At 44.0% G+C, this 23,819-nt stretch overlaps 1 protein-coding gene across 1 annotated transcript; it reads right to left on the minus strand.

The window, feature by feature from the left end:
• Window positions 1-8,238: 8,238 nt before the first annotated feature.
• Window positions 8,239-15,919, minus strand: LOC101765710 (serine carboxypeptidase 1). Its single transcript, XM_004952393.2, has 14 exons — window positions 15,714-15,919; window positions 14,231-14,379; window positions 13,886-13,965; window positions 13,612-13,734; window positions 13,430-13,532; window positions 13,305-13,342; window positions 12,256-12,357; window positions 12,080-12,160; window positions 11,784-11,927; window positions 11,580-11,648; window positions 11,377-11,498; window positions 8,977-9,090; window positions 8,599-8,644; window positions 8,239-8,499 (listed from the first exon to the last, which is right to left on the minus strand). The coding sequence occupies exons 1-14, from the start codon at window positions 15,881-15,883 to the stop codon at window positions 8,413-8,415; spliced, it is 1,428 nt and encodes a 475-aa protein (XP_004952450.1). The 5' UTR covers window positions 15,884-15,919; the 3' UTR covers window positions 8,239-8,412.
• Window positions 15,920-23,819: the final 7,900 nt, after the last annotated feature.

A 23,819-nucleotide genomic window follows, 5' to 3' on the forward strand; every position in this document is an offset into this window, starting at 1 on the left:
CAAGGTATATCCATTTGATATTTTCTTGACGTAAAACCCTCTCCGATAAGAAATTTTCCCATCTGAAGCTTTGATAGACCTACTCTGGGTTTCTCATGTGCAGCAGTTACCCCATGTCTCTCCTCCTTCCATGATCTTAGCAACTGCACGGCGCTATTGAGCAACTGCCTTGTTAATCCATTCGGCGGTCGACTCATCCTTACGAAAGCAGCCCGAAGTCATCCCCTTACTGATCACCAGCCTCATGCACATCAACATGTAATGGAAATACACACCTAGCATCTACACATCAAGGGGTGGGAGTAGGTTTTATCTTCACCTAATAGACAGTATAGGAACGTGTAGATGCAACGTGAGTTTTTATATTACTCGCTGATATGATAGAGGAGGGAGGATCGTCAGTGGATGTACACGGACTGATCTTGTAAGAATTTGTTGAAGGATGAATGGATAAACAAGACCGATGATTTCTTGGAACGAGCATTTGCAAGGATCAAAGGAGGAGGAGATACTTGGTGTCCATGTAGCAAATGTGCAAACATGCGTCGGCAAACCAAGTTAGAAATGGGTAAACATCTTGTTAGGCACGGATTTACGTCATACTATACCATATGGATCTACCATGGTGAAGTCGATCGTGGGTGGGACGAGGTCATCAGACAACGTATCGAGCAATATGATGATGACGCCGGGGTGGGAGACATGTTAGATGACTATCATGAAGCTCGTAGGGAGGAGGAGCCCGAGGCTACCGCAAAGGTGTATTACGACATGTTGTGTGCGGCACAGCAACCCCTTCACGAGCATACCAAGGTCTCTCAACTGGATGCCATTGCACGTCTAATGGCTGTGAAGTCCCAGTTTAGCTTGAGTCGAAACGCCTTCGATATTATGTTGACAGTTTTGGGGAGCCTGCTCCCGGAGGGTCACATCTTGCCAAAGTTTATGTATGAGGCACAAAAACTTCTTCGTGCACTTAAGATGCCGTACGAGCAGATACATGCTTGTCCGAAGGGATGCATCTTATTTAGAAAGGAATATGCGGAAGCAAAGTACTACGTAAAGTGCGAATCGTCTAGGTTCCTGTAGGTAGACTCTGGTGACGGTCAGAAGAAGCAGGTTGCAATTCCTGTGAAGATCCTTTGGTACCTTCCCTTCATACCGAGGATCCGATAGCTTTACATGTGTGAAGAATCCGCGAAACAAATGACATCGCACAAAACCGGACGTCGATACAATGCTGAGAAGCTGGTACACCCATCCGATGGCGAAGCCTGGACAAAGTTTGATGCGATTTATCATGAGAAAGCTCGAGAGGCTCGTAATGTACGTGTTGCGCTCGCAACAGATGGGTTCAATCCTTATGGAATGGCTGCCGCCCCGTACACCTGTTGGCCTATGTTCGTTATCCCCCTCAATCTCCCCCCTGGTGTTCTCTTTCAGCGACAGAACATATTTTTATCGTTGATAATTCTAGAACATCCAGGGAATAATGAGTGTGTACATGGAGCCTCTAATTGATGATTTGGTCCGTGCATGGGATGAAGGGGTATGGACATACGACCGTGCTACAAGGACAACCTTCAAGATGCATGTTTGGTACCACTACTCCCTGCATGACTTGCCAGCATATGGTATTTTCTGTGGCTGGTGTGTTCACAGAAAGTTCCCATGCCCAGTATGCAAGGCTTCTTTAAAATTCATTTGGTTGACGAAGGGTGGCAAATATTCTTCATTCGACAAACATCGACAATTCCTTTCTCCTGACCATCCTTTCAGATGAGATATTAGAAATTTTACGAAAGATGTCGTAGTTAACGACCTTCCACCGCAGATGCTGACCTTAGCCGCGGTTCGTGCTCAGTTAGGCGCTCTTGAGGTCAACAATCATGATGGTGGTTTTGTGGGATATGGCGAGCAACATGGTTGGACTCAGAGATCGTGCTTGTGGAACCTCCCCTATTTTGATGATCTTCTTCTCCCACATAACATTGATGTTATGCACACTGAAAAGAACATTGCCGAGGCAATTTTTGGTACAATTATGGACATTTCTGACAAGACAAAGGATAACGTTAAGGCTAGAGTGGATCAAGCAATGTTATGCAACAGACCAAAGCTAGACATGGCGCCTCCCAAAGCCGGCAAGTCGTGGAGAAAACCTAAGGCTGATTTCGTCCTGACGAGGGTCCAAAGGAGGGAGGTATTAGAATGGTTCCAAACGTTAATGTTCCCTAATGGGTATGCAGCGAATCTGAAGAGGGGAGTGAATTTAGCTACTATGCGAATCAACGGGCTCAAAAGTCATGATTATCACATATGGATTGAGCGCCTACTTCCGGTGATGATCATGTGTGGCAGATGCTAGCGGAGTTGAGTAATTTCTTCCGCCAGCTTTGTGCTAAGGAGTTATCTCGGACCGTGGTTGCCGAAATGGAAAGAATGGCGCCTGTGTTGCTCTGTAAGTTGGAGAAAATCTTTCCTCCTGGCTTCTTCAATCCGATGCAGTATATGATTTTACACCTCCCGTATGAAGCATGAATGGGGGGGGCCTGTGCAGGGCCGTTGGTGCTATTCAATTGAGAGATGTCAAAAGGTTCTTCGAACTAAATGTAAAAACAAATGCAAAATTGAAGCCTCCATTGCAGAGGCATACATTCTGGAGGAGGTGTCAAACTTCACAACAAAATACTATGTGACAACCTTCCTAGCGTGCATAATCCACCGCCTCATTACAATGACAACGAAGTTGAATCGAGCCTTAGCCTTTTTCGAGGACAACTTGGAAGTGCAAGTGGTGTGACACAGAAAAAATTGAAACATAAAGAGTGGCGCACTATCATGCTGTATGTATTGACCAACCTATCCGAGGTGGAGCCGTACATACTGTAAGTTCTGAATAAATTAGTTTTTTCTCAATTTGTCAGTATTCTTCGTCCAACTCTCATGTTTCTCATTGGTACAGGGAATTCCATCGTAACTTCTGGCGTAATTCAAGGGAACCTACCCCGCACGAAGCCGAGACTCTTCTCAAAGAGGGTGCGGGAAATGGAATGCCTGATTTCATTTCTTGGTTCAAACATAAGGTACAGTTCATTTTAGCTCGTACTTAGCTTGATTAGAAGTTGACCGTACATGCGAATAATATAACGAACCACCCTACTTCAACTTGCAGGCCCAAACCGATTCGTCTATGAATGCCGAGTTGAGACAGCTTGCTGATGGCTGTGCCTACAGGGTCAAATCTTTTACCGGTTATGATGTAAATGGATATCCCTTTTACACAACAAGCCATGAGCATAGTCGGCCCAATCGAAGAACGACAAATACCGGAGTTTTTACGCCAGGCTTTGATGGTGTAGAGTACTATGGAAGAATTAGAGAGATATACGAACTAACTTTTCATGGTTGCAAAGTTCTTAATCCAGTCATATTCAAATGCCATTGGTTTGATCCATCAGTCGTGAGATGGGCACCTAATCTTGGGTTAGTCGAAATTCGCCAATCATCCGTCTTAGAAGGAGACGATGTATACATTGTGGCTCAACAGGCCACGCAAGTTTATTATTTGTCGTACCTGTGCCAATCCGACGACCGTCTTAAAGGTTGGGATGTTGTGCACAAGGTACCGCCGCACGGTAAATTACCTGTACCAAACAATGAAGATTACAACATTGACCCCAACACATATGACGGAGATTTTTTTCAAGAAGATGGGCTCGAAGGGAATTTTGAGATTGATTTAACCGACGCTTTCGGAATGGAAGTGGACAATGAAATGGTTGCTGACGATGACGCTGGAGAGGAGGTTCATAATATGAAGGAGTTAGAATTACTTCAGCGGTTACAGTTAGGACAGGAGATTGATGATGACACTCCTCCTTCGGAGCACGGGAATGATTTTATTGACACGCGTGACAGCGATGATGAGACTTATGATCCAGCTAATCCCGATCATGATGATTATTTCTAAGACATGTATGGGCCGTACTAATTTATTTATTATTTGTCATACCATGTTATTTATTAAGTATGTTTACTTTATTTTGCACATCTTCCTAATTATGTTTTATTTATCTGTGCTAATTGGTTTACTCTTGGCAAATGCAGGTGACTCAACAATGGTGGGCGGTACGAGGAAGATTGCAGCGCTTTACGAAAAATTAAAAGCTGCAGCTTCAGGGTCAGGTACAAGGTCAGACGCATTGATAGGTCGAGGGAGGCGTCGAGGGAGGGGTGGAGGCAGGGGTGATGCACAGGTCGAGGAAACGGAGGGGGCACAGGTCCTTGCTAGAGGCATGGGTCGGGGCAGGGGTCGAGGAAAGGGTAAAGGGGTGAGGCCCCCCTCGCCTGTGCCTTCGTCGTCGTCGTCGGAGGAGGTACCTTCCACGCATGCCTCTAGTGACGAGGCGGAGGTATAGCAGGAGCAGGAGCAGGAGAGGGAGGAAGGGGAGGAGTCAGGAGATTCGCAGTCCAAGATCTGGTTGCGAGGTCCCTTGTCCCTACCGAGGCGACCGATCCCTCTTCATTTATGCCCATTGATTCAACCCACTGGGACAAAGTAAGTTCCTTTACATATTCTCAGTACTTTTGATATGTTGAAATTTACAATAGAAACTAATAATGTATATTAATCACTTGTGCAGGAGTTGGACTAAGCTCAGTGGGGGTGCCCACAACCGCAAGGTCAACGACATCATTGGTCTTTTGTGTAGGCTACACTTCCCCGGTCTAGTGGTCTTCGCCGGACAGGAGGAGCCAGCCTACATGTGGGACCACTACGTCGCCGCCGCCGACGTCGGTGATCGTGACCACATGCAATTTGCGAACAAGGTGGAGCGGGTGAAGGCCGAGTTGTGGGTAAGTATTCGAAGCACTAGATTGCTTAATACACCAGCTTCGCTAGACATTCTTGAAAAAATAATTATTTGCAATGTGTCTATACGCAGGACTTTTATAGATACCAGGAGGGATTCGAGGCTAGGGTGGCCTCTGTCATTGAACAAGTCGCCAAGAAGCTCGTTAAGGACATACACTATGAGGCGTGGGTTCAGGCCATCATCAACTTCTATGCTGAATACAGAAGGATGAGGTTCAAAAAAGAAGAGGCCAGAACAATGAACCTGACCAAGGAAGAATTCATGATGGTACGTACAGAAAGTTAATATTTACTATTTCTGAGATTAATTACGCTTCACTTCTTTTGTTATATGTCACACACTTGATGATGTAGGTGCCTCCGTGGTGGTGCCGATCCTTTACCCGGTGCTGGGAACAAATGGTGGACGTGTGGTTGCAGCCCGGGTGGTTGGAGAACCACGTTGCTTGCCGGGAGCGGCGTCTGCAGATGCCATATGCACCACACCATCAAGGCAGCCTGAGCCTTGATGAATACAAGGAAAAATGGGTACGTGAATTCATTTCTTTATTCTCACACATAATACACATAATACTGCATATTTTGTAATCCTTTTATATTTTTGTCGCAGATGTCATCACATGAAGGCCAGGAGTGCTCCCGGTTCAAGGCATGGGTTATGTCCAAAAAGGGCAAGGCCACGGCAGACATCGACTTCAACCCGGAGGACCCGCCCGAGGCATACAGACATCCCAGCATCCACAGCCGCGTCACCGAGTACACAGCAATGACGAGGGAGGTTCATGGGCCAGAGTTCGATCCGAGCTCTCAGGATATTGATGCTGAAATTGTGATGAGGGTGGGAGGAGGGAAGAAGCATGGCAGGTATTGGATTGGAGATAGTGTGATCGACACTGCCAGTACTCCTACCCTCTCCCAGATCCGAGCAAGGAGCACGGACTCGAGCCCAGCGATACGGGCACGGCCTACCGCTGCATAGTTACAGATGCAGGCTCTACAGGTTATTCCTGTTTCTTTAATTTTTCATTCATTTTGTACATATCTTTTGCTTGGAAATAAGACATTGGGATGAAATATTGTAGGCCCAGGTGGAGGTAGAACGGAAGCGCCGGGAGGAACTAGAGGCGAGGATCGAGGCGGATCGGCAGCTAGAAAGGCAGAGGACGGAGCAGATGTTCCAATACATGCAGAGTGTCTTTCACAGTTTAGGTCAGACTCCACCACCTATGCCACCGAACCTATTCCCGTCACCTCCACCACCTCCTGCAGCTACTCCTATGAGTCACTCTCAACCTTACAATCAATCTAGAGTTAAACTAGAAACTAGAGGCACTACAGACTTACACTAGAAAAGTGACTAATGCAATCTCTATAACTTTGTGCAGAATCAATCGGCGGCGTCCAATGCAGAATCTTCTTGGGGGCAGTGGCCACCTGCACATCCTCCTCAGCCTCCTCATCCTCCTCATCCTCCTCAGTAACTTGTGAACTAGAGGTGTTTGTGATGCAAAACTTGTGAATTACTTGTTTCGACGAGAACTTGTGAATGTTATTCGTGTGCTTATGATGCTTGTGGTGCAATTTATATGCCTGTGGTGTAATTTATATGCCTGTGCTTCTGTGGTTGTTTTTTGAGAGGGGTCCTTTATACGTAACATTTCTGTTTTTTCAGTAGGTGGATGGATACTTTGCCGAGTGTTAACACTCGGCAAAGAGGCCATTTTCTGTTAGTTCGACGGCTTTGCCGATTGCATTGCCAAAACCCTCGGCAAAGGCGTCATAAAATTTTTGCGGGATTGGCCTCTTTGCCGAGTGCCAAAAGGAAGGCACTCGGCAAACTATGTAGATTCGTCGAGTGCCACTGGAAAACACTCGGCAAACGGCTCAAAAAAATCTGGCAGATGGGGCCTCTTTGCCGAGTGCCACGGGGAAGGCACTCGGCAAACCGTGTACCTTCACCGAGTGCCATGTAGAAATACACTCGGCAAAGATTTTCTTTTTGCCGAGTGTCATTTAAAATACACTCGGCAAAACTTAAGTCTTCGCCGAGTGTCGGCCGTCTGGCACTCAGCAAAGCAGCCGTTACCGTCACAGACCGTTATCGCCTTTGTGCCGAGTGTTATATTTTGCCGAGTGTTTTCTGGCACTCGGCAAAGGCTTTGCCGAGTGCCCAACGATCGACACTCGGCAAACAGTGTGTGTTTGCTGAGGGAAAGTTTGCCGAGTAGGGTTCGCCGAGTGTTACACTCGGCAAACCCTTTGTCGAGTGTATTTGGACCTTCGCCGAGTGCTTGGGGCACTCGGCAAAGTTACTGTTTCCGGTAGTGTGTGATTGCCATCGTCAGTTCTTAATTTAGTTTTTGTTTCACACGTGTGATTCCTTTCAAACACTGATGATATTTTTATGGGAGCTGGCTCACTTAAAATATTGGTGATTGTTGGTTAATCTGCAAACACGTGTTTATTGGGGATTGGCCCTCTTCTGTAAGAAGAAAGCATGCATATTGTGCATGAAGAGACCGGCACAAATTAGAGATTTGAACTTGCCTTCACCGGTAGGAGAAATGAGCATTAGTCCCTGTTAGCTGATAGATCGGTTTTTCCAACTGGAGCTAATCATTCGAGACTAAAGGTTCCGGTTCTTTCACCTGAAACTAAAGTCATATCTTACCAACCGGAAGTAAAGGGTTTTGCGCCAAAAAAATATTAGAAATTACCGGGAGGCCCCCCACATGTCGCAAGCCACAAGTCATGCGATTTTTCATGCGAAATATGCACGTACGCGGTGCATGGGATTCGAACCGACAACCACAAGCCTTGCGCGTAGCATCCTTACCATCTCACCTACAAAACACATCTGACTAAGTAGGGGGTGCAATCCTTTTGTAGTAACTCGTGGGGATGCTTTAGTAACCGGGACTAAATTAAGGATCATCTTTAGTCTCAATGGGTGTTACCAATCGGGACTAAAGGTGTCTCCACGGATGAGCTTTTTATTGACGATCACCTTTAGTCCCGGGTCCAAAAACAACCAACATTTTTGCTGAGGATGGAAGGTCGTTTTTCTACTCTCTGTAAACTAATAATTGCACCCACTCTGTAAAGCAAAGTCCCGGTTGCTATTAACAACCGGAGGCTTTAGTCCGGGTTTGTAACACAACCGGGACTAAATTAAGGATCATCTTTAGTCTCGACTGGTGTTACCAATCGGGACTAAAGGTGTCTCCACGGATGAGCTTTTTATTGAGGATCACCTTTAGTCCCGGGTCCAAAAACAACCGACATTTTTGCTGAGGATGGAAGGTTGTTTTTCTACTAGTGCTTCTCTGTAAACTAATAATTGCACCCACTATGTAAAGCAAAGAAACATGTATAAAAGATTTGCTGCCAGATGAATTAACCTTCATAGTGTCATGCACAGCACTGTTTATTCCAAGGCTACTAACATTGGCCAGGATCCAAGCAGAGATGCTGTCACAATCCTTGGCACTGAACTCAGAATTATTATGGAGCGATACAGAGGAGTCAAGTTATCACAAAGAAGCAGCCCCATCTATCCACCTTTGATAGGCAACAAATGCTTCAAATGGCAAATAGTCCGATGGAACATGACCAGCCCCCTAAAGAGATTTTATGAAATTAAACTGATTAGTACACGATGGTCGTAAAATTTATTGAATGATACTCTTATATATTATACAATAAGTAGAGATGCATACCTTTATTGTTGCAAACAATATATTGCTCCCATACCTAATTGAATACCTATTTAAAACAGTCAAAGGAAAAAAAACTTACCTTCAAAATATAATATTTTTTAGAACTTTACTATATAAAACATTTAAAGAGATTTTGTTTAAGTACATTTTTGAACTATGCAGTTAATTGAAATACAAACATTGATTTCACTTTAGCAGTACCATTACTGTCCCCTATGCAATCAATTTTTCTAGGGCATTTTCTGTGTTAAGTAAACATTGAATCAACTCTGGATCCGTTTTTCAAAAGAGATGAATAATAAGAGTAACTTTAGCACTCTAAAGTTCAGGAACCAAAATGTTTGTATTTATTTTTTTCTAGCAAGTAGATATACTTACCCAGCAATCTGATTCTCCACAAACCAAGGGTGCCATTTCTCAGTTTCTTTGTAGTTTAATTTCTTCAGCCACTCCATAGTTGCAGAAAAAGGAACTAGCAATGAATGATCGCCACTGCATTGTAGATTAAATTAAGATTATTACACACAAAAGATAAATAGAAGTTGCTCTAGAATAAAAAAAAATAGGTGCAACAATCCCTTGGGCTGATCACTCTTCAATTTGTTTTCTAGTAGTAGTGTAAATTGCTTCCAGTTGAAATTAAATCGGTTAAAATTGTTTTATGTTGTGATCTACTGAATATTCGCATTTCATGCTGTTTTGGCTTGATGTCATAGTGTTTCACCTTTTTTGGCGTGCTTATTGCTGTCAAGTCCTTTGATGATGGGTGGATTCTTGTTGTGAACCAAAGATGAGGTAGTTAACATACGGTGAACACTTTGGTGCCGATGGATTGAATTTAAGCTTTGGAAGTGAAGGGTTCCAATGGCTTTGTGTTTGCTTCAATCCTATTATTCAACAAAGTCTTATCCAGAAGTGTTGCAGGAAGTTTCTGAAACTTCTTTTCTTGTTGAGTTATTTAGGCAGTGTTTTTGCTTCTAATTAAGGTGTTTCCTTTCTTGAGGATGATGCAATTCTCATCCCTCTCTTTTTAAATTCAATGGCGTATTTCCATATTAGGAAAACTAAATGGAACTGATTAAGCATTGCACACCGATGTCAACAATAGAAGTATGTACTGTACGTAAAATAGAACAATAATCTATACTATGTATTAATACAATTCAACTTTCTCGCAATAATCACATAGTATAGATTATTGTTCTATTTTAAGGTGAGAACAATAATCGTATTTCCCTAGCTGAATTCTTTTTTTCGAGAAAGTTCAATCATATTAATATTAGTTTTCATTTTTATCAACACCGTGGAGGAATAATCTATCAATAAGTTACTAATTAAAGCAAACCAGAACCTATAAAGTCTGGGCAGCAGGGAAAAATTGAAAGGTTGATGAAATGGCATCTATCTATCTTTTTTTTTGAAAGGAGTCTCCACGACTCGGCCGTTGTGGGAGGCTTGCGGGTGTCAGGGTTCGAGCCCTGACCGGTGGCACCACCCTTGGTGCGTATTGCCAACCTATCTATCTTAGTCATAGTAGCAAAATATCCACTACTTAGTCGAAGTGCCAAGATGTTGAATCTGAACAAAATAAGGTACAGTTGTAAGTCAGCGATGATAATGATATGAGTATGAATGAATATTAAAGCCTTTCAAGCTCATCAATTGATCTTGACTTCAGTTGGGCATCAATGAGTCACAGACTCGTGGTCACTAGCTCAAACCCTGAAATTATTTTGAACACTCATCCAAGCAGTGCTTACTGCCATACCTATTTGCCAGCTGATTGTGTTGGAGACTTTCTTAAATGGGTAATCAACGCAATTGACAAAGTACAACGTCCTTTCTTATGGAAGTGTCAAAAAGAGGTAAATAGAGGCCACTGTCTAATTGCATGGGGTCGTGTGAGGAGAGGCCAATTGATCCTAGAGATCCTCAGCTAGGCTTAGCAGGTGAGGTGGCTGTAGCTCAAAAGAAAAAACCAGCCTGATCACCCGTCAGCTAGCCTCACAACGTACAAGTGCACCCAAATTCTTTAGCAATGTTCTCTATCTCAGTAATCACTAATGAGGTAGAACAATATGGAACACCCTCCAAATAAAACATTTATAGTCACTCAACAGCTACTCAAGACTTGGTTACAACGTCATCTTGAGTTTTTTACTCGGGTACATGGGTAGCAGTCTAGTCATCGGATTGAATGTAATTAGTGTGTCGGTCTTTTAATTGGTTTTATTAGGTTGTGTGTATCCTAGTTATGCAGAGGCCGAGAGTGCTTCGGTCTTTGTATCAGCTCGATGTGACGATCTTGATTAATTAAAACTTCCCTTATCGAAAAAGTTGCATTTTCTGATATTTCTCACTCTTCTATAATGAATACTAATATATTGTTCATACAACATCATAATGGTTTAAGACCAAATGGATCTAATTAACTATAACCCGATGGAAAAAAAAAGCTACGACATTTGTGGTTGTATGCAATTCATAGTTACATACATGTCATCGCTAGTGTAGTCATATCGTTCGGACAAACCACAAGAATAGTAAAGAAAGGAGTGATTGATGTTTGGGACGAAACTTTTTCTTGTTTGTGGTGGCGGGCCAGGTGTGTATATGGTCAAAGTATGTTAGTACATAACAAGAAATTTAAATGTGTAGAATGCATATTGACACTTAAAATGGGGCATTTGTACAGCTAGTACTGTTACACTAAAAAAAAGCAGGCATATTAGTGCCACATAAGAATAACAATAGAATTTACCTATCTAATTCTCTTACCTATAAAGGAACACCCTGTAACCTTTGGATGTTACATTCAAGTGATACTCTGTTAATGTTAAAATATCCCTCGTGTATTGAATATGCTTGGGGCACCTCTTCCATCTTCCTGATACTTCAGGCTGAGGAAATGGACACAACATTAAAATTCAGCAATAGAGTCCACCTAGTGTATTAAGCAAATTCAGTAAGATATTATTTGCCTCTTTTGCGTGCAGTTTTGCCCTTCCCAAATTTGTATCAAAGAGTTTCTCGAGGGCTTGTTCTTGATCCTGGAATGCAAACTCCATATATTGATTCAAAATTACTAAAAGTACTCCATCTTTTAATTAAGCTAAAGTCTATAAAGATACTACACAAATAACTCAAAGGTAAATGGAGGATTAATTCGTAGATCAATTACTAACATGGCACTCTAAACCATGACTGGAGGATTTCGAAATCCGCTTAAACATTTGACCATAATCATATTCCATGAATTCTTTAGTTATCCCCATCTTGTATCGACATGGTGGGCACAGAATATGCTCCATGTTAATGCCTTTGATTTGCTGCACTCACATTATTTGAATTGTTAGAGAGGACCCAATAAAATTTATATGTATTTGCTTTTTTATTTATATATATAATCAGTAGGGGGTAACCCGTCCTGTTTCTCTCAAAAGTTGTAGGTACATCAGAGAAACAGAGAGATCCAGATTACCATATAAAATTGCTCCATGTTCTCTTGGCATGATGGATTAGAGTTATTCCAATACCTTCCAGTACAAGTAGTAACCAAGCTCTATTTACCAAAAGAAATGTTGGATTCGAGAGAAAAATCTAAAATCAGATAAAAAAGAAAAAATTCAGCAGTGTTATTTTTTGTAACAACTGTACCTGAAACAATTCTTCTGAAATCAAACCCACTCGAAATGCATATGGAACATGTGCATTGTTCTCTATGTCTACATCAACAGCTGGATTGCACAATGAATACCCCTGCAATAAAACTTTTGAGTTGATTTATTTGAAAACTGAAATGACTTTACAATGTTCTTAAGTATCTGAAATGCAAATTTTATATATACATAAAATTGTACATACAAATTGATCTAAGGAAAAAAAATAGAGCATCAAAGAAACAAAATATGGTGGAGACCCCCTGTCACCCAATCCTCTAATGGTTTTTATTAACACTGTTTGATTTTTTTATTTGATACTATAAAAGATACTGTAGAATTCAAGAACCAGATCTATATTTTTTAGTGCAATTTTCCTATTAATGTGTAGTTAACTATTCAACCCTTAGATCAAGTTGGAAGATTCCTAAATGGTAAAAGAAGCAAACATCTTGTCTATGACCTATCCATGAAGAAGCGAACATGTTGTCTACAACCTATCCATGAGGCCATGACTAACATATAGTGCTTCATGTCATAAAACGACCTTGCGTGGAGGAGGATATCTAGTATTGGAACACAATGAAGACGGTCAGATCAACTTTAAGGCTTGATCAGATCAAGTTGCCAAGTTTTTATGTTGTGATAAGCTAGGTGCAGGATTGTCTATTTTCTATAGGCTATCCACCTAAAACAACTCAAGGACGCTTTGATTACCTCTTGACTACTAACCATAAATATATAAAAATATTTTACCTATGATTCCTGCAATATATTGAAATAACCAACAATGATTGATTCAATTGGAGCCTTTTGGTTCATTCGCTGGGTACCATTGGCATTCTAATCTGTATAATCTTGTTTTGGTGTTAGGGTCTTCCAGCAAACCAAGCCTAAAATACTAGTTTACAAAATGGAGGATAGAGCCAACAAAAAATATGTCATTTTGAAGGCACCACTTAAAGTGCTTACACTTTACATTGTAAATGGACAAAAAATGTTTCAAGTTTCCAAATGAGTAACACAAAATACTTATTTGCATATTACCTTGAAGTTTATCTTCATTCGATATGGCTCTTCATTTCCTAAATGTTTGCTCATTCTTTTAGTTAAAATACATCACATCTGTATACTGTACAATAAATGGATTGTAAAACTGTGTCGCAACATACTCTTTAGAATTTCCTGTGCAAGTACAGGTACTATCACTCCACTGTAAGAACATCCAGCTACGTAGAAAGGATTTGACATAAACTCAGTATATTCAGCGAACCACTGGGATAAGAACCACCTCATCAGAACGAGAGAAATTTAATTGTAGTACAATATATAGGTGATCATAAAGTACTCTGACCTTTGACAGAAAGTCATATAAGTCCGCAACTCTGCTGGTATCATTTGTTATGTAGTCATCGTCATTCTCAGCGTAAGAGTAGCCCACACCTGCTGGTGAGTCAACCAAAAGGAGGCTAGCCATCTGTGATTGTTGTACAACAAAAGTATTAGTTACATATTTTGGACAGCAAAAAAAATTAGGAAACATTGGGTGTAAGTATGGAATTCCTGAAGTCACTAAACATAAAATAGATTTCATATTTACACCTGCCCATGTGTTATGCTCAGTATACCTTAGTCCATGAGTAAGGATTCTTAGTAGCTCGTGGGTCGTCTTTGACATGAACCTGGGAGTACTCAATTTTGAATGGTCCTGAAAAAAAATGGTCGTTGTAGTCTTATTATTGTTTTTTGTGTAATACAGTACAAGCCTTAGTCAACTTGCATAGACTAGGAATTGCATTCAACACCATATGGATAACATGAATTGCATAAAAATGATAGCGAAAATAGATAATGTACTGCATAAACAATGATATACTAGTACAGAGATAGAAGAGCATAACCATTATATTTTCATAACTTGGATAGCAAGATACTGTAGACAAATGAGAAATCACTTAAAAGCATGTGCGTACCGATAGAATGGTGAAACGCACTAAACCCTGAACACGCTGGACCACCATTTATCCATATGACCACAGGATCTAAAGTAGGGTTCCTTTCGGAAGTGGCAAGATAGTAATATAGATGTCTATTTTGTTGTTCATGCCCAACTGTTATATACCTGCAAAACAGAAATGGAAAAAACTAAATGTCTTTATATTATACTAGGCACGCCTGCAAACACATATAATGCGACCTATTCCCATGACTTGTTTAGGTGCAGATGGTGTTTGCTGACACATTTTTAACAACTGATAATATAATTCTTTTGAGCAAAATGTAATAAGCAACACTACGGAAATTGCTGAATTATTAGAACTTTGCACATATGCAATTGAAGTTAGTGAACTCAATACCGAAATGCTTCGAAAGAACGTTATGCAATGTATCTAGGAAGGAAAAATAAAGCGCAGACTTTGCTGTGCCTGACAATGAGGGATAAACCAATCGAGATAAAAGGGAGGATCTTTTGTCCCAGGTCACTCAACCGGGACTAAAGACCCCGGGATAAAACGGGTCACCACGCCAGGCGCTGCAAAAAAAAAGAAATTCCACACGCGCACGTCCCAAGTCCCACGATTTTTCACGCGAAATATGCGCGCTTCGAACCCACGACCTCCAGCCTCGTGCGTAGCTTCCTTGCCATCCCACCTACACAGCACATCTAACTATATAGGGGATGCAATCATTTTGTATTAACTCGTGGGGGACCCTTTTATCCCGGTTGGAAACACCAACCGGGATAAAACATCCCCTTTTATCCTGATTTCTCTACCCTTTTATCCCAGTTTGAAACATCAACCAGGATAAAAAACCTCTTTTATCCCGGTTGGTATTACAAACCGGGATAAAAGGCCTCTCAGGGTCTTTTTTTTCCACTAGCCTTTGGAACCGGGATAAAAGGTCCCGGTTGGTGAGCTCCCTACCAGTGACCGAGCTTTAGTCCTGGTTGGTGAACCTTTTGTCCCGGGCCAACCTTAAATCGGGATAAAATGCGACGCATGGAAGGTGAGTTCTCTACTTAGTGGAAGGGCACATGTCGTGGTCTCTTCTATGCTAAAAGCACGGAAGATTTTTGATAAAACCGTCTGGGAGAAATTGCAAATATGCCATCCAGGATTCCAGACCCACAGTGTGGTTTCTGCTGCTCTTCCGCAATCTATGCCGCTTTTGTCATGCCTGATCACGAATCTGGGAGCCTGTGATCACTCCAGCGTGGAACTAAACCAACAAAAAGGTCGTCGTGAGAAATTCACAGCCGTCATATGTTAGAATGAAACAGTCCTCGGCGTCAGATCGCCGTCCCGCTCGCTCGGATTTCTTTCATACAAGTGCGAGGAGCGGAGCAAGATGCAAAAGTTCTCGGAAACATGAGACGCAGATAGCGAGGAAGAATCCTGAGAACGCAAAGAATAGCATCCATCCCATCGTAGATCTTGGGAACGGTTCTCTTACCCGGCGTAGTGCTTGGAGGGGAGCACGCCATGGAACCCCGGGAACTCAGTGACCTCCGCACCGGCCGGCGCCGCGCGCCCTGGAGACACGCGCAAGCACAGCAGCAAGAACGCCGCCATCAGCAGCAGCGCGCCGGCTTCGACGGGGTCAAGGACTCTTCGGCGAGACATGGCGGCTAGGCCGCGATCTTTGGAGGGATCAGGAGCGGGACGATCGAGCTCCCTGTGGCAGGCTCTGTGACGATGGTAGAGGGAAGGGGAATGCCGAAGACATAAAGCGGGCCGAAGGGAGAAACGCGCGCCACGCCGGCGGGCCGGGGGGCTAACTGGCTGCAATAATGGCCGCGACACATGGTTCGCGCGCGCATGCAGAGCAACGTGACAGAGGGGGCCGGGTTGCCGTGAATGCATCAGCCTCCTCCCCCGCGCAGTGACGCTTGGCGCGTCGCCTACTCGGCTAGTGCTTTTCTTCCCGTCGCGGATGGTGTGTCTCTGGCTACTTTTGAGTTGAATGGAAAACGAGAAACCAGCTGGCTGCTGGCGTGACTACTTCAGTTAGCAAGCGTGGCCTTCGCCGGGGATGATAATGGTCGGCCTGGAATCCAAAGGCCAGGCCCATTTCGTGTTAATTTACATAGAAGGAAGTCCACGTCATCGACTCAACTTAACCCCTTAAACGTATAGAAAAGGATTAAGAGACAACTTAACACCTTGATGGCGTTAACTGGAGCTGCTAAAGGTCATGAAGGCGGTTAGTGAGGCTAGGAAAAGGGTAACGATAATATATATATGATCGATCCGGCAGAAGAGGCCTCAGTGTTTAAAAGAGATTTGATGGTTCAAGTAGGTGTAAGGAGTTAATTACCACTTGCCTCAGATAGATCCTCTGCTGTTTTGAGTGATAGAAATGGTTCCTGTTGACGCCGAATATGCTAGATCGCACGCACGTGGAAATCACCTCGTCAGGTCCCTGCCTCCAAGCCGGTTCAGAACGGTCGGCACAGGAACGCTGTGAAAACCTAGAATCACCACCCCGAGGGCAGTAGCAGATCTAGAATTTTACCATAGGGTATACCTAAAAAATCTTATGAAATTCAATAAAACCATTTACAATTCGATAAATTCAAAAATCACAATATGAATAGTTTAAAATATAGTATAAAAGAAATTTACAATATTACTTGTCTGCTTTATTTACCCGCTGCTTTTTGAATGACATGAATGTCTTGATTATATCTTCTTCATTCACTTGGAAGAAAATATCCTGCTCAATGAATATGACTAGACAATCATCCAAAACACTATCACCTAGCTTATTCCTTGACTTTATTTTCACTTTAACCATTGCAGAAAATACCCTTTCAACAATCATTGTTGCCACTTGTAAAAGCAATATCAAATTGAGAAGCAAGGAAACCATATCATACACTTTGTGCCTCCGTATTTGAACAAGTTTAACTGAGAGATCAATGATGCTGTCTAGACCCTTGAAGCTATGTCATCTCGTCGCATGTCATCAGTATAATTATCAAGTTGCAATTCTAATTTTAGCAAATCATTTTTGAAGAAGTCCTTAGGATAAAATTCAGCCAATCTGCGTACCTTCTGTGCATCAAACAAAGCAAATGAATTGGAAGGACTGAAGGCTGACATGCTGACATACAAGAAAGTAGTTCCATATTGATCTCATCAAACCGATTATCAAGCTCTTGACTAATTTGATCAATGACACCAATATATACTTCTCTTCTGAAATGGTCATCATTTGTTTTCCATACAGCATATAATCACCATCCATAGCAGGAACTTCAACATCATGTTTAATGCAAAAAGAAGTGATCCTCTTAAGAAAGTGGTCCCAACCGTCGGACCTTAATTGTTGTATTTTGTTCTTTGCCATATTAACAAGGGAGATTGCATTAAGAATATCTTGATATCCTCTCTGCAAACACTCGGATAACTCATTTGTATATCCAAGAATAATAAGCATTAAGTGCACAAAGAAAACGAACTCAAAAGTTTCAAATGCTCCAAGCACAAAATGTATCTTTGTCTAATCATCCTTATGTGAAATATCATCACCAAGATCAATGAGCACATCATGGATTGAGGAATACATAGTAATGATGCTGCATATAGTTTTGTAACGGGAGTCCCATCGAGTTTCACCAGTCCTAGGCAAACTCATCTCTTGATTTAATCCACTCCCTGAATTCAAGCTCACCACACTCAAGTGCTTTCTTGATATTCTCAAGCCTAGCATTTCGTAGCATACCATGACACTTGCAAGAAACTCCAATAATATTCAATAAGATAGATACTTGATCAAAAAAGATCTTACAATCAGTATTTCTCTTGGCAACAGCAACAAGAACTAGTTGGAGTTGATGTGCAAAGCAATGAATACAATATGCAGAAGGTGATTCTTGCATGATCAATGTTTTTAGCCCTTTAATATCTCCTTTCATATTGCTGGCCCCATCATAACCTTGACCTCTAATTTGAGTCATAGTCAATCCATGACTAACAAGTAAACCCTCAATAGTTTCCTTAAATGATAAAGAGGTAGTATCATCTACATGAACAACTCCAATAAAGTGTTCACAAGGCCTTCCAAGTTTATCAACATAACGCAAGAAAAGAGCTAGTTGTTCTTTATGTGATATGTCACTGGACTCATTAGCTAAAATTGCATAGGGCTCATCATCAAGTTCTTCAATTATTTTCTTTCTAGTTTCTATGGCACAACAATAAATAATTTACTTTTGTATCTCTGGGCTAGTTAAGGTGAAATCACCTGGAGCATTATTCAAGACATACTTGTTGACTTCATCACTATTTCCTGCAAGAAACTTCAAAAGTTCAATGAAATTTCACAAAATGCCAATCCTTGATGCAAAAGAAACTTGATACATTTAAGTGAATATGTCAATCTTTTCTTATAAAGGCGAAGATCCTCATCAGTCTACTTCTCAATGTGATAATCAATTGCTACCTTGGGATTTATAAAACCAATGTATCTCTCCTAAGCTGCATTGTGTGTCATAGAACCACTATGTTTGAGAAGTGCTTTGTTTCCTATATTCTAATTATTCCATCCACCAACAATAAATGTATTTGACCCAGTACCCTTCTTGAACAAGTAGCATATAAAGCAAAACGCAGAATCCTTCTTGATACTATATTCAAGCCACTCATGATTATACATCCATACAAAATTGAATTGGCGATCCCTACCTCCAATTTTTCTTGATGGAAAATCATGATTAATAGGTTTGAATCAGCCTTTAATAATATATACTCTTTGAATTGCATCTTGATCATTAACATGATAACTTTCAATGGGCTGCCTTTCACCTGGATCATGTGGAAGGCGATTGATGTCATAAATCGACGGCTGTGATGCGGGTGGTTGCAGTGGTGGAGGTGAGGGCATAGGATCCGAGATTTCTTCAACTACCACTCCATCCTGCTCTTGATTCTATTCTTCCACAATATTTTCAACTGGAGATGGGACATTGTTTGAAGCAGCAGCAACTGCTGCATTCTTTGCTGCGTGTTTCTGAAAAAGAGATGCAATATCTCCGCCTCTCCTCATAATCCAACCGTTCTGGAAAAAAACAATATCTATGTAATGTAAGTACGACAAGTAACTAGACACTTTAGCAAAATAAACATGTAATGATAGAATCATGTCTTAAACTTTCGAGTAGAAAACTTACAAATCACAGGCTCACAAGATATGAATTTAAGAATGTTGATGGATTGATGGTACATTCAATAAACTCACGAACTGAAACAATAAATACTCATATATAAATAAATAAAAATATTTAAGAACATAAGTTTCTTCAAATAAGAAAAAAATAGAAGATAGATTAATCTTAAACCTCCGTCGTCCGTCGGAACTCTTAGACAAATAACACACGTCTCAACGAGTCAGCGCAGCAGACGTCGCCGATCTGCAATTCGTAGACCGCTGAACTTTCCAGCTTCCGCAATCCGCAGATAGCAGGCAGGCCGCAGGCGATCGCCGCGCACTACTTGCGCTTGCACCTTGGCCGCAGTCCTGCCTGGGCGCCTTGTCATCCGCAGAAGAATCGCGAAGGTCGAGGTGAGGCGTCCGCCCGACGCTCGCGCGAGGAGAATCGTGAAGGCTGCAGAGGCGCAGACTGGCGTAGTGCCGCTACCGGGCCAAATCGTGTAGACAAAACGGAAGGCAAAGCGGAACGAAAGATTAATCTGACGAATCATGAATCCACTGGCGAAGCGGAACTGCGGAAGGCTGGAAGGCAAAGTGGAAGGTGAATCGTCCAATCGTCATTTACTCGATTTTTGCTCCTCGTATACCTCCTCGTCAGCTGGGCCCAGGTTATGCCGATGTGGCGGATCCACTTCGGATTAGCTTGATTTAGACAGGGCTAAGTCGCCTAACATGCGACACTCCTGCCTAAGCCGAGTTAACACGAAGTGCCGTCGGATTTCATCCGATTTAACCACTTAAATAGGATCGAGTTTAGCAAACCCACACAAAGGTGAGTGGTTTCAGAGAGTACAACGAGTCCATTGAGTTAGGCGAATTCACCCATTTAGTTCGACCATGAAAACCAACATTAGGGGTTTACAAGATTCAAAAGGAACAACAGAGAAAAACACTAGCGGAAGACTTCGTCGGGGTCGGACATCCCTGGTGAGGCCAACCGGGACATCACTGGATCCTCTCCTCGCCGTCCGAGGAAGGATCCCACTCGACCGTCTAGCCTGACGAAAGCTGGGGCGGCCAAGCACCAACCAGAGAGGGGTCGGGAGCAGCAACTCCACCTGAAAAACAGGAGCCACAACAAGGCTGAGCTACTAAGCTCAACAAGACTTAACCGATAGGAGTAAAACTACTCCTCACTTCTAGACATGCAAGGCTTTTGGCTAAGGGGTTTTGTATGCCAAAGCACTAAGTAACACCCTAGTTTCAAGTTTTAGCTCCGGTTCTAGGTTCATTTACCAGTCTAGGTTGTGCCACCTATTCTAAGCATTCATAGAACCAAACAAGAGGTATAGATACATCAACGAACATGTCATTATCAGATTCCTCATTTACTCAGGGTGACATAGCGATCAAGCAATCTCAAACTGTGAGAGGCAGACGAATCGATTCGAGTTCTTTAACCATGCATGGTGAACCTAGCCTCACGACATCCGCGCACCCGGAGGTCGCTTCCTGTGTCGGCCTTCCCCATCAATCCCCTAACCCGTGTCGGGCCTATTTCCTTTGGTGCAAGGTTCCACAGACCCGGCCTCTGCCGTCCTGTGACCACGCTTGCCACCACGTGCGACAACCAGCAGGGGAAACTCCGTTTCAAGAACAATGGGGCGACCGCTCACGTCTAGGTTCAATCCGGTACTAGGCTTCCTCATCCCATACTAAGTATGAGGCTAGTACTTTCAAACACTTGATCACGAACACCACCACTGTCGGGCCTTAGCAAGATTTCATAGACAGACGGGGCAACCATCCGTCCACCAAAGAGTTACCCAAACCCTGCCCTGTCCATCGTCCTTATAGTTATAACAGGAGAGTAAACATGCAACTCCTACAACTCGCGAGTGACAGGGAATCACTCGGCTTTTACCGTTTCCTAGTTAAGCAATGCAGCTACTCGGTCCAACAGCTAGTGCTCAGATCATGGGGATAACTAAGTCATGCATCTAGAGTTTCAAACAACTCCTATACGTAAATGCACAAGCATGTTACAGAAGGCATGCGCAAGTCTGGTAAAACACTCAAGGTTTTCATGCAACCGGAGCTTGCCTTCAAGCAAGGAGGACAGGAACTGCTCGACTTCTGGGGCGACTTCGGCTTCAGCGGGCAGGAACTCAGCTACAGCTTCTTCTTCTGGCGCCGGGTGAAGCTCGTAGAAGCCGTCGGCGAGGTGCAGCTCTACACGAATGCAATGCAAAAGTTAGCATAGACGGTTATTTCAACAGCAACACTGGCTCGCCTGAGCCCAAAAACTCGCGACAAAGAGCAGGAGGTTATGGTGGTTCAAGAGAGCTGATGATGATCAAGGGGTAAGGGTCGGAGAGGAACTTATGATCCGATCCTTGAACTAGAGGATGTGGGAAAACTAAGGATCCTCAGACGCAAGCGCTGAAGGGTTCCTAAGTTTACACATACACCCTCGGGTTGAAGAAAAGATCACAGCCGAACCCTCGGGCGAGGCGGATAAGGGTCGGCGGAACAGACAGGGTCGGGCGAGACGGAACCGGGGTCGGGCGGATAAGAGGGGTCGGGCGAGGCGGACTGGGGTCGGCAACTCACCTTCTTCCTAAAAGGAAAGCTTGGGGTCGGGAAGAAGCAGACTTGGGCGGAGGGACTAAGGCTTTGAACAGAAGCTAAGACCGGCAATGCTCCGGCGGCGGCGATGCTTCTTGCAGATTACAAGAGAGCTTTTACGCAGCACGGAGGAGCAAGCGGCTGGGCGACTTGGAGAAAACTGAGAGAGAATCTGAGAGAAGAACTCCTCAATGGAGTGCTCTGCCGGGGCAGCGCTTGAGCAGGGAGCGAGAGAATGGCTAAGGCAACAATGGCGGAGGGAACTCCAGCGACTGGGGCATTCCTTTTATAGCTGCTGGAGCGGAGAAAGGATCCAGCGCGGGAGAGAGAGAAAGGGGGCGGCGCGAAGGCCGGGGAGAAGCAATGGAGTGCTCTGCCGGGGCAGCGATTGAGCGAAGAGGGTGGTGGTGCAGGGCTCCGAGGGTGACGCCAGCAGCCATTGGTTCCTGCCGTCAGGGCGGCGTAGGAGCGGGTAGACCGGTGGTTGAGATTTGGCGGAAGGCGGGCGTCGTCGTGCGGAAGATTGGATAGAAGCGACCGGTTTAACGGCGCTAGAATCGAGGGCGCACAGGTGAGAAGACAGGCAGCTGCGGTCGCGAGGGCGAGCGCGGAGCAACAGATTGTCGGGCGGCTTCTGACAAGGCGGGGAAAGGGGCTGTCACGGCCGCGGTCGGGGTTGGCGGTGGAGGAATCGTCGTGTAGCGGAGACCAGGCGGCGCGACTGTGGTTGAAGCGATGGAAAAGACGGGCGACATCGGGCTCTGGGGCCGGGATCTGGCGGCGTGATGATGGGCGCGGGAGGCGAGGTTCTGCAGAAAGGGTGCAGAGGGGGCTTCCGCTGCCATTGGGGAAGGGGGCGCGAGAACCCACTTGGTCGCTTGCCAGAAACAAAACTGAGCGGCAGGCGTCGGAGAAGACGAGCCACGCGGTAGGGGACTCTGAAGCGGGCATGCAACTCGAGTGCGCCTGTCGCGGAGGATCTGGGGGAAAAGATCTCGCGTGTCCAACGGGTGGATAGAACGGACGCTTGAGGAAAGCTTAGCAGGATCCGACGGTGGGCTGAGCTCGCCGAGCTCGGGAGGGAAGCGAAACGGAGAGGGGTCGGGTCTTCCGGGGTCGGGATCGGCTGAAGGCTGAGCACTCGGCGTGGTAAAACAAGACAGATGGCTAGGATCCAGGGTTCCGGTCGAGATTGACTCGGGAGATTAGGGGTCGGTTGTCACAGCCTACCCCTCTTAAAAAGAATCTCGTCCCGAGATTCGGACATCAAAAGCAGGATGACGTTTTTACCTCCTTGACGAGACAGAAAACCTGGGAAGCGCTTGTTCAGATATTCGTCCGTTTCCCAGGTCGCTTCATCTTCGGTGTGGTTTCTCCAGAGGATCTTGTACATCTTTACCACTTGGCGTCGGGTGTGCCTTTCCTTCTGGTCAAGAACTCGATCTGGGTACTCGGCGTAGGTCAGGTCGGGCTCTACTTGAAGCTGTTCTTGCTCTAAGATTTCTGCTGGAACGCGGACACATTTCTTCAGTTGAGACACATGGAAAACATCGTGTATGGCCGATAGCCGTTCTGGGAGTTGGATCCGGTAAGCAACGGGTCCACATATCTCCACAATCTCATAAGGGCCAATATAGCGGGGAGCTAACTTGCCTTTTACTCCAAACCGTTGCACTCCTTTGGTCGGGGAGACTCGAAGGTACACATGATCACCGAGGTCGAACTGCAGGGGTCTTCTCCGCCGGTCGGAGTAACTCTTCTGTCGGGATTGGGCCG

The sequence above is a fragment of the Setaria italica genome, chromosome I (assembly GCF_000263155.2).
Source record: "Setaria italica strain Yugu1 chromosome I, Setaria_italica_v2.0, whole genome shotgun sequence".
NCBI lineage: Eukaryota > Viridiplantae > Streptophyta > Magnoliopsida > Poales > Poaceae > Setaria > Setaria italica.